At 39.8% G+C, this 12,144-nt stretch overlaps 1 protein-coding gene across 1 annotated transcript in view; it reads left to right on the top strand.

The window, feature by feature from the left end:
- The window catches only part of dnah7 (dynein, axonemal, heavy chain 7), a 127,006-nt gene that overhangs the window by 79,824 nt on the left and 35,038 nt on the right, over positions 1 to 12,144 (top strand). Inside the window, exons 46-51 of the mRNA XM_084724267.1 lie at positions 572 to 752; positions 1,111 to 1,296; positions 3,334 to 3,497; positions 6,630 to 6,784; positions 8,824 to 9,014; positions 11,923 to 12,056. Of these exons, the coding sequence (XP_084580393.1) occupies positions 572 to 752; positions 1,111 to 1,296; positions 3,334 to 3,497; positions 6,630 to 6,784; positions 8,824 to 9,014; positions 11,923 to 12,056 (1,011 nt within the window). The remainder of the gene's footprint in view (positions 1 to 571; positions 753 to 1,110; positions 1,297 to 3,333; positions 3,498 to 6,629; positions 6,785 to 8,823; positions 9,015 to 11,922; positions 12,057 to 12,144) is intronic.

Below are 12,144 nucleotides of genomic sequence, written 5' to 3'. Positions count from 1 at the left end.
AGCATCCGCATACTGATTAAACTCCATTTAATTTTAGTCCACATCAATAAACTTGGATTTACTAAAAAGAGATTAGTTTTTAATTAACAGAGCTCTGCTATATTTTCAGTCTGGATTTACTCATTTTAAACTTAGTTTTGATAAACTCTGACTAGAACTAGTTTTTGATTAAATCAGTCTTTGTTGTTGCAACCTGTGACTGTTTAATAATAATGCTGCACATAGATTACTAATAATATCATATTGCATAAGTATTATCATATCATATTATATCCTCAACTATGAATCGTATAAAAGCCATCAGGAAGTTATAGATTTTGGCCAGTAAAAAAATACACAGGAGATTTAAATACACTTGTTCAGTTCCAGATAAGTTTTAGGGCATCTTCTATGGCATACACTGTTTTGACAATGCTGTCACCATGATCACAGTGCAAATTTCAATTGTGACTCAAATATATATCTAGTTCACCCAACTCAGTCTAGAATCTGCACTGCCTGAGGGGTTCCTCATCCTGTAAGTGTTTACTTGTTACATCATTCTGAATGAAATGTTTCATGTGTCTGAAAGAGTGGCCAAGGTGGTGGCTCCGAAGAAGGAGAAGCTGGCGCAGGCGGAGGGGGAGCTGAAGGTGGCGATGGAGAGCCTCCAGAAAAAGCAGGCAGCCCTCAAAGAAGTCCAAGATAAACTCGCAAAGCTTCAGGAGACTTTGGAAGCTAACAAAAACAAGAAAGCTGACCTGGAGAATCAGGTTTGTGCTGATTGTATTGGTTTGTTTGACTGTTTGTGTGATGGTAGATCATTTAAAATTTTGTTTTAATATTTGTCATCATTTGATAGATAGATCAGTGTATATGTATGGATATCTGGATGTGTAATTTAAAAAAGATTTACAAGTGTAACCACAGTTCTGAACATAAACTTACTCTGTTGAGGCCACTGATAGACCAAACAGCTTGTGCAAGTCAGTCACCACTGAATTTCACAAACTTGTTCCGGTTAGCATGACTGTCATTCTGTTCCTTAACCTGAGAAAACAGCCACAGTGGAACAAATGTTTGCTTTCCTCCTCCTCCTCCTCCTCCTCCTCCTCCAACGATGTCCTCCAGGTGGATCTGTGCAGTAAGAAGCTGGAGCGAGCTGAGCAGCTTATTGGAGGCCTGGGTGGAGAGAAGACACGCTGGAGTGAAATGGCCTTCAATCTGGGAGAGCTCTACAATAATCTGACAGGGGACATCCTTATCTCAGCAGGCATAGTGGCTTACCTGGGAGCCTTCACCTCCAGCTACAGACAGGTAAACTGAGGGAGCAGTTGGTGCATACTTGGAAATAGATAGTAACTTTGTATTTTATACATTTCCTTTTTAAGGTATTGATTGATCACACAATTAAATAACGAGACTATAATCTGAGAATGGTACAGAATGGTACAAAGTTGTTAACTGTGTGTGAATCAACTTGGTTTGAACTAGTTTTTAATATTTTTCTTAATTTCATTTTATCTTGTTCACTTGCTGTAGTAGAAATTTGTTGGGTGTACAGTATTGTATTTTACCTGTATTTTTACTTTTTTTTTAAAAGTAAAATCTATGTTCAGAAAGGCATAGCTGCTATATTTGGAGTTAACATTTTTATTAATTGTAATACTAAAGATTTATTTCTATTACTCTAAGCACACTGTGACCAATGCAAATCCAAGCACTATTTTTAGACCAATGAAGGCCAAATGCTTGAGAGCAGTTTGGTGGAAAGTAAACACTCAGGAGGTACCAAGGCACTTTGTGTTTTCCTTGTGCCGAGCCTCACTTGTCTCTAAGACCAAGGCAGTGTTTAAAGGTCATCTTTTATACTTTGTCACACAGAGAGCATTTGTGATGCTGGCAATAGAAAGGAAGAGTGTGAATGAGTTATTTCTGTCATGCAAGTGCATGATTTTGAGGGTAAATAGGAATGCATGTGATTGGTTATACAGTTGTGTTTCTAAAGTTCATAATTTCAAACTTATCCATAGTTAGTGTATTTCCACTAGATGGGGGCTGCGTTCTCTCAGGAGTACCGGTGAAGGAGCTAAGCAATGTCGTGCTGTGGACAGGGTCAGCAGCAAAACATATTTTAGCCACCTAATAAAAAATCAATACCAGGTTAAGTGTACACTATATTTAGAATATTTTCACCCCTTTACCTTGCTGTCAGACAGCATTTTCCAATAGGAAACTGCTGTTTTATAAGCCATATCTCACTAACCAATTAAGGCAGCAACTATCGTGTTTGGTGATGGAAAATTTCAGCTTTCGGCAAAGAAGTCTGGTGTATTTGGAGAGAGCGATATTCAGCTTATTTAACGGTGGCTTCCTGACAGAAAAGGCTGTCTGATGGTAAGTAAAAGTGGTGAAAATATTGTAAATATGACATATACATAAACAGAATGTTTTTCAGGCAACTAAAATGTGTTTTGCTGCTGATCCTGTCCATAGCACTAAATTGCATTGCTTATTACTGCTAAATTACACCAGGTGCGGCTGCGTCATGTTATAACTGCACCATGTCAGCCAGAGCTGATCGCAACCATTCTACACAAAGCTTGTGATTCCACAAGCAGCACCTCAGCATGTCCCAGAAGTAGCTCTACACCCGCTTCATATATGTGCTGAGTCTGTTTTTGATAGATGCCATGTTAATTAGCAAAGAGCAGATCAAACAGGCAGGAAGTCAGACACAGAAAAGGCAGGGAGAAGCCAATTAATTTTCAAAATAAAAGACCCCGTGAGGACTCATGATCATAAAGACAGACAGAAAATAAATTATTTAACCCCGTAGCCTCCTTATCCATGATAGAAGCACAAGGAGCATGGAAAGAGGACCTAATCAATAGAATTGGAGCAAGTAAACATAATCAGACGGGCAAAACACTCTGCTGCTGAAATGCTTCCGAAACGCTGCTGGTGGGGCTTGCAGCCATGCAGAGCACAGATCAGAACCGTGGCGCAGACGTGCTGTGCTTGGTGAAATCAGCCGGTTACACCGTTACTCCTGCTGTTTCTCCAAACTGGGGGTGTGCCAGCCACCATCTACTGTAGGTAATAAACTGACTATGGATAAGTAACTCATGCAGCCCCACTTCAGAAAATCCAAACTTTCCATTTAAGTTGTATTACACATGCCTTATCACTGTTTCTTTAAATAAACAGTTTACATGAGTCTCTACATTTATGTGTACAGCTAAATTGTTCATATATACATAGACTCTTATTTTTTTTGCAAGAATGTGTTTAATTTTATGCATGTAGTGAAGTGAAAATATAGTCATTACCAGTAAATGTCCTTCTCTCTAGGATCAGACAGAGGAGTGGATGAATCTTTGCAAGAGCAGAGAGATCCCATGCTCCCCTAACATGTCTCTGATGAACTCTCTGGGTGATCCAGTGAAGATTCGTGCGTGGACCATCGCTGGCCTGCCATCAGACAGCTTCTCCATAGACAACGGCATCATAATCTCGTGAGTATTCAAACCTCAGAGGAAAGTGCATTCATATTTAGTACTCAGCATTGAAATGCCAAAAGTTTAAAACGCCAACTATAGATGTCTCTGATCTGAGTCATTTCATAAATAGTATAGTATATTTTCAGCAACAGTAAAGCTGTGCAGTGAAGAGCATAATAAAGCTGCACTTGAATTTTTGTGGCAGAAAAGTCTGGACAAGATTTTGACTTAAAATTACATAATGACATGAGCATTAACTGAAAACTTGCTTTCAACTGCACTTTTCACAAAAGCTGAATTTTAGAAGCATGGTGCCCCTGCAAATTGTTGCTGGAATAGAGGAAAAGCAATCAATCTTTTTTTTTAAAAACCCATAGGGCCTCTGCTTGCCTCAGGCGTCTGAGAGGGAATATTGTCATTGAAACTGCTGGCTGCTGTTTATTTCTTATGCCGCTTCACGTTTCACTGGGTCACTGTGCATAAGGAATAGCTTTCAGTGTTTTAACAGAGTGCAGTTATGTGTTTTTGACAGCTGGTGTACCTAGATCACAATGAGTTACAACTGACCAAACAGGTGCAGTGTGTAAGAGATGGCCAGAATTTAATTTAAAATGTAAAAAAACTTAACTTTCATTATCAATAAAATGTGAACGAGTAACAGGTAAGTCAAAAACATATTGTACGTATATACTGTGTTGCCGAGATGTCTTCTGTAGTTAACATGCTAACCAGCTAGCTACGGCCCGTTCTGTCTAATAATACCACTTTGTGCCTCAAGAGGCATCAGTTTGATCTGCACATAGTCAAAGCTGGGAGATGAATGTAAACGGCAAGATTGCTACTTTCACAAGCTCTTTTAGCTTTTATAGACTAATAAAGAAACAAAATAAACTCACAAAATGACAGAAAGGAAATATTCTTACACCTGTTGATTGTAATAAAACATACACTCTCTTAATTCAGTTGTCTCTCTTTTTTTTTTTTTTTTTTACCAAACTAAGACAATGCAATCACCAGCTCTGGTTTAAAATTAAAATAAATAAATAAATGAATTAATTAATCAATGTTAGATGTGAAAATATTCTGGCTTCCTGCTGTCTCTCTGATGCCTGATCTCCCTCTTGCTCCTCTATGCTTCACACCTCTCCTGTCCCCTCCTGCCATCTTCATTGCAATGTAATCCTTAGGCCTCGTAGATGAAATTTAAGTTGGTTGCTAAGAGTTGCATGTTGGGAAATTTGAGTAATTAGCATAATTATCTTATTAAAGTGAAATAAAATGCAAAATCGTCAGAGACATTTATTTTAATGTCGATGAACTGCATAGTTCATATAAAATATAAACTCCATCGCCATGCCTTTATTAGCATGTGAATCTTTAATAACACCATATTTCATGAAAAAATATTTAAAAAGGCTTGTTTGAGATCTTTTTTATTGGTATGTTGGTAAACTAATAATGTAAAACACAAGCAAAAATCTATCTCATGTCAGTGCCACCAAAGCTATTCATGCTAGGTAACTGACTATAACGTTAATGTTAGTTAGGTGGAAATTAAATGAACTAACATACAATTTCATAACTGTTAAATACCTTTGTCCTACAGGGGTGGGTGATATCTTAGGGGTGGGGTAGGGGGGACTGCACATCACTACCCTAACCCTTACCCTAACCGTAACCCTTTTTACAACATTTTATGAAACATTCTGGGCTTTGGGATTCCTGGACATCACAAACATGGACAAACATGGTGATGTCAATTTTTTGTTTTATTTTTTTGCAAGATTTTTGGAATTAATTAGCTCGTTATGCTAATTACTGGCCCAAGTTGGACCCTGGGATGAGGGGTGTAACAATTAATAAATTTAACTGGAAGAAAAAGGAATGAAGGAAAACTGACACAAAAATGCAAACAAAGGTTCTTTTATTAAAAAATTGTGTAAAATTAAGTTAACTAATTAAATAAAACAAAAGGGTTAACTTAATCTACTAAATCAAACTACAAATACACACAAGACAGCAAGTGTCTTAGCTAGCCAACAAAGACACATGGACAAAGACAACGAGCCCCTTGTAAGCTGGTGAAGCTCACAAGACACATGGGGCGCCCAAACAAGTATCTTACTAACTGATGAGGCCAGCAAGACACACAAATTAATACAAGTGACTTCACTAACTGGAAGAGCTAGGAAAGCACATAACACACAAACTACTAGCAGTCTAGTCTGCCCCTGCAGGACTAGACTGCCAAAATACAGACCTCCATCTGCTGAAAGGCTCACTGGCCCTGACTGGCTGCACTCTGCAGGCTTATAACACCCAAGGTCCTGATTGCAGAGTGACTCCGCCTGCTGCCAATCACTGCAACCTGCAAGGGGGAGGAGGGGCAGAACCTGGGCAGAGGAGAGTACAACAATACACACACACTGTGGCACGTAACACTGGAATTGCCTGACATGTGGCTCTGAACAACCAAGCTTAAGCTCTTCTGCTAAGCCTATATATGACATTTTGATCATAAAAGTAAAAAGGACACATCATTGCTAGGTTTCATATTGACCCTCTAGGGATTTTGTGAGCAGCAGCAGTCAGCAGTTACTCTGGTGATGTGTTGCCCCCTTTTTATTTGGAGTTACCTTTGGCAGATGGCCATATTTTACACATTGCCCCTTTAAAGGATCAGAATTAGATTGGCCATTACAAATCAGTCTACACTCATGAAAAAAGAAACCACTGTATGGCAGAACTTTGTAACCTTTAGAGGTAACGTGTGTTTCAACCTTAAGATGCAGTTAAAAAAAGAGATATCATGAGACATCTGCTTGTTTGTGCAAATGAAGCGTCAACATTGCTTTTTAATCACAATGCTATGGCCCCTGGTGTGCTCCCCAACTGTGAGCTGTCTAACTGTTCTCAGAGTGAATGTTCAGCCCTCAGCTTCTCCTTACATCTCAATTCTTGTCCTCCAATAACCCCCCTGCTGGTGTGATGTCTCATGGTTAACAGTTACAGGATCTCTAACAAGGCAGCACCATTTGATCGGCCGCTAATGTGTGTGTGTGTGTGTGTGTGTGTGTGTGTGTGTGTGTGTGTGTGCGTGTGTGTGTGTGTGTGTGTGTGTGTGTGTGTGTGTGTGTGTGGTTGTAGTAATGCCAGGCGGTGGCCTCTGATGATTGATCCCCAGGGCCAGGCCAACAAGTGGGTGAAAAACATGGAGAAGGCCAATAGCCTGCATATCATTAAACTGAGTGATGCTGACTTTGTACGCACTCTGGAGAACTGCATCCAGTTTGGCACGCCAGGTAAGCACAAGTATTTCTCCGGTTTGATGCCTCTGCTGTTGCTGCCTCGTCCGTGTGTGTGCGCGTGTGTGTGTGTGTGTGTGTGTGTGTGTGTGTGTGTGTGTGTGTGTGTGTGTGTGTGTGCGTGTGTGTGTGAGTGCCTCACCCACATCGTTGCAGTTCCCCTCACTACCTGCTGAGGTCTCTCTTCACCACAAGGACCAATGATAGCTGTACAAGGAATGTTTTTCTCCTTTGTTCTCTGTTCTGCAGTGGGAGAAATCATATAAGCAATATTTCTGAGTGAGATGAACCTTTGTTCAGGCTTGCTGCACCATTAGTATTAATGAACAACTACTACAAATACTACAAAATCACAAGAGAAATCAATTATGTTTTCTGCACTAACACTTTTCATGATCAGTATCCAGGTCATATTGGCATGACTGTTTTTTTTGTTTTGTCTTTATTCCTCATACTTTTGTCTTATATGATATTTAGGGGGTTATGATAAGGGAACAGCAGGAGAGAAATTAGATTTAGAAACAGACAGAGACAGTTACACAGCCATTAAAAAGACATCTAAATAATGACCCAACTCAGCCAGCCAGTGGGTCTTTGCTTACTGGCAGACTGCAAGGCTAACAGTTCAGAGAGTAGCTTGTCCTTGCAGGGTGTAAAATACTCCCCAGAGGCTACATCCCCCCCTCCACAGCCAATTCTCTTACTTCACAGTATTTCAGTTTCTGGCTGTTTGTATTGCCGCCTATAATCCCTATTATGTGCTAGTATTCTTTAGTTTAGCATGGTTGAACTAATGATTCCCTGTTAAATCTCTTGATAGATTAGGCCATCTGAAATGATACAAGGTGCTGGTTATCTGCTGAAATATTAGTAATACTGATGTGATGTACCAGAACAAAAATGATGCACCAAAGCAATTAGGAGAAGGTTGACCTGATTTGATTTCCTGAGTTTATCAGCTACGACTGGCACTGAATGCTATATAAAAAATTACTGACCACCTCAAGGCATAATGTCAATTATAGATGATCTTAACATGAGAACAGCATTATCATACTTAATGTGAAATCACATTAATAATGATGTCAAGTGGGAACAAGGTGTCTGTAATTGGTAATGCTTCACTTGCCTCACTGATTTCTTGGTATTGCACATGTATGTACACATTCATGGGCTCTAATGGAAGTTAATTGAGTGCTGATCTTAGGGAGCTGAAAAAGGGTTTAGCTCTTACAAGTTTTGCAATTTCATACTACCATATATAGCTGAAAAAGGTGTATCATACTGAAAAACTAAGCCACACAATACAGACAGAGAATTGTATAAAATGTTCAGGAAAACTCAATTCTGATCAGTATTCACAAAACATTCATCCAGATAACTCATTTTTTAGTTGTCTGTTCACTCAATGTTAGAAAATAAGTCTCTTAAGGAGAAAGGTTGGGAACCATGCTTTGAAGGACTGGTGTGTACATTTTAGTGGCATCTGGTTTGCAGATTGCAAACACCTTGCCTTACCTTTCCCTTTTTAGCGTATAGGTGCCACAGTGGCCACAAATCTCACTTCACTCATGAAGACCATATCTAGAACCAATGTTTGGTTTGCCCATTCTGTGCGAATAATGTAGAGACTTTTAAGAGCTTGTTCTAAAACACCATTTCCGTTAGTGATTATCCACTAATGAAAACATACTTGTGAATATTATATTCTGTTTCTACCATATTCTGCTAATTGATGCCCCTAAATCTTCCACACTGGACCTTGAAACTGTAGCCTATTCTAAAAGAAATATGGTACCATTTGAGTGATTTGGGGAAAAATGCTTTGTGGTGTTTACTATTGTGGCTGTCAGAATCCACTCAAAAATGACTCAACTGTTGAGGCAGCAGATTTGTTCAACAGCAGATGACCGTGGTTTAGTTTGACAGCTCCAAAATGAGATCACTTGTAAATGTGTGAGTAAAAAAAAAAATCCGAAAAAGAGTTGCCGCCCATGGTTAGAACATACTGATAAAGATAGAGTGTTTTCTTCCAGTGCTGCTGGAGAATGTCGGTGAGGAGCTGGACCCGATCCTGGAGCCTCTGCTGCTGAGACAGACCTTTAAACAGGGGGGTGCTGTGTGTATCCGTCTGGGAGACTCTACCATTGAATATGCTCCCGACTTTCGTTTCTACATCACTACCAAGCTGCGCAACCCACACTACCTGCCTGAGACCTCTGTCAAGGTATTGTATCAGAAAACTGCTTAAGGCACAGCAGTATTTTTAAGTATTCCATTACACTTTAATTTGCTTCACATTGTAGAATCACATTTTATGATTAACATGGAAAATGCAGTGATTTTAATACTTACACATTACACTGAAAGTATTCTTCTATATTAAAATGATAACATCTGTAACAATTTCCCAGATAGTTTAGTGGCCTGCCACCAATCTCACCATTCAGCCTGTTACAGTTTGACAAGAGGGTTCGGGCAACAGACCTGGTTCTTGATATGTTTTTGTTTGTTTGGGATTTCATAAAGTCCTGTTACTGCCACCACTGCAACCTCCACACACACACACACAGACAGACAGACAGACAGACAGACATGAGCCTGCACTCACCTTTAGTAATGACAGTGTAATCAGAGAAAATCAGCTGTTTGCAGCAGGTGATAATCATGTCACATTAAGTCCTGTGCAATCCTCCATGCTCCCTCTACCCACCACTCCCATGCAGATGGAGCTGGGAGCCAAGGATAGAAGTGTCCTCCCCAACAACGATGCTGCCGCAACAAATGGGAGTAGTAGAATACATGCTCTCCATGGAACCAACACAAACATCTGCGTTTCTCTGCCTTGAAAATATTATTTTCACACCATCGTCACTAGTTTGTTTTGTTATCCCATGTGATTCTTATTAAGCCAAACAATGGTTTAAGAATTACAAACTGTAATTGTTTCAGTGCTGTATAAATGCTGTGTGGGGCACTGTATGTTCTGTTGGTTCCATGCAACATGAAATGAGAGAGAGGTGGCCTGTCACGATGTGGGTCTTTTCAGGATTAGAGTTTTTAGCCATGCTATGGATGGCAATGTTGGCAGGTCAGTTGTTCAGCCTGTCACTTTGGCCCAGACTGAAATATGTCAACAACTTTTTGAATCCTAATGACTTTGGTGATCCTCTGACTTTTCTTTTAGAGTCAAATTTTTGGTCTTGAATATTGAATGAAATTTGCTATATTCATGTTCCCTCAGGGTGACTCGTAATAACTTTGGTGATCGATTGACTTTTGGTTCAGTGCCAGCGTGCCTGTAGACTTGTAGAGTCTTGCTTATTACCAGCTGCGACAGTGTGTGGCTGGTATTATATTCTCCATTCCAGTCTCTCTGTCTATGTGTCATGGCAAAATGTGGTACCTATAGACATGAACTATAGTAGGAAGTACTACTGAAGCTTTTTTCAGTACTTTTGCAGGTGTTTATATATCTGTCTATGTTAGGGCTGGGCAGTATATTAATAATACATCAATACTGTGATTTGAGACTAGAAATCATCTTAGATTTTGGACATCATTATATGGTGATATGGTATAAGTCTTTTCCTGGTTTTAAAGGCTGCATCACAATAAAGTGATCTGTAGGTATTTGGCCAAAAATATAGTGATATTTGAATTTGTCTGTATCGCCAAGCCCTTATGTTTGTTTGAATACAGCTGCTGCATTAATGTGTTACATTTTACTGCTGTAGATTTTTGAGGTTGAGCTAATTTTAACTTAACTTTAAGTTTATATAGTTTTTGGTAGTTTAATCTACAGCAATGAATATTCTACATGTTTGGGTTACTTGAGAAGTAGTATATTCGTGTTTGTGGACACAGCTATGCAAGATGCAGTCACCAAACTTTACAGGTGTGTAGTTGAGATAAAAAGAGAAAAAGAAGGTCGAGTTTGAAGATGGGTGTGGTCCAGCCCATGAGTACTCACCCAAGTAATAATGTAGTAAAGAATCATGATTACTCATGGGTCGGAACATCAACATGTTGACAGTCTGTGTGGCTGGTGAGATCACATCACAAGATGGTGTTTAGTTTTAAAACTTGAGCAAGTTATTCGTTACACTGAATAGTTATTTTAGACCATCCAAAAAACAGCTTTTTTTCCCTACAGATAGATGAGCCCTACTTTCCCCTGTTGGTTCGCTCTTATTGCATCACACCACTCAGATAGCAGCACAGTTTTAGCCCAGCAACACAGTGAATCACAAATCTCTGATACCACCTCCTCTATGGAATACAGCCTCCAAAAAAAAAAATCCAAGAAAAGGAGCATTAAAGAAAATTGCATTACAGAGAGGCAAGGGGTTGGAAAGCATTACTGAAGATCACATTTCAAGCATCTATTTGCAGGGGCCCCACTCTTTATGGGCAGCTATTAGATAGATTCAACTCATTTTTCACAACTGACTCTATCCTTCTGTTTTTTTTCCCTTTTTGCTTAAGTATTTTTTTTTTTGCATACAGTACAGTACACTATGGGGCTTCCATTATTCCCATTAAGCTCTATTTGAAATGCAATACTTTCAAATATAAGAGAGCAAGCATCTAGTAAACCAGCCTTTAAGCAGCTCAAGGGACGAAGGGAAGCTAAGAAGGAGGGTGTATGTGTGAAAAGGACAAACTGGAGATTTATATGGGCTCTGAGTCTTTACCACCAGCTGAGTGGGTTCGCAGCATCAATAGAAATGGAATTAGGCCCCGGAGAAGTGCACTCGTTTATTAGGGCAGGGAGTAGATAGCAGATATAGGCTTTTAACCTCCGGGTAAGTGCAGAGCAGAATGACTAAGGCTGTGGTAAAAGACACGCTCCTTCACTTCTAGCTGCAACACTTTTCACAGAAAAGAAAAAAAAAAATAGATGCATCCTACCTGTACTTTGCCAAGGCTGGAGTGGTTATTGGAATTGATTGGATGAGGAGGTTCATGGAGAGGCACTGTGGCCAAGATGATCAACACTGCACTGTAAAGTACCTCACTTAAATGTCTGACAGGAAGGGTGGGGCAAGACACCCCCACCCCTAAACACACACTCTCATGCATGTCTATGTCTGTTAACTGTATGGCTATGTATTTATTCCTGCGTGCTGTAGGTGACCCTTCTGAACTTCATGATCACCCCAGAGGGCATTCAGGACCAGCTGCTGGGCATTGTGGTGGCCCGGGAAAGGCCCGATCTGGAGGAAGAGAAACAAGCTCTCATCCTGCAAGGAGCAGAGAACAAAAGGTACAGTAGGACACAGTCGACTCAGATGTGTAGCTACTAATCAAATAACACCTCTCTTTTCTTATAGTGCAAATCTGTGTTTTTGTCA

The sequence above is a fragment of the Lutjanus erythropterus genome, chromosome 8, assembly GCF_056507025.1.
Source record: "Lutjanus erythropterus isolate fLutEry1 chromosome 8, fLutEry1.hap2, whole genome shotgun sequence".
Classification (NCBI taxonomy): Eukaryota; Metazoa; Chordata; class Actinopteri; order Lutjaniformes; family Lutjanidae; genus Lutjanus; species Lutjanus erythropterus.
The sequence above is the reverse complement of the archived record's forward strand: the minus strand, read 5'-3'. Positions and strand labels throughout refer to the sequence as shown.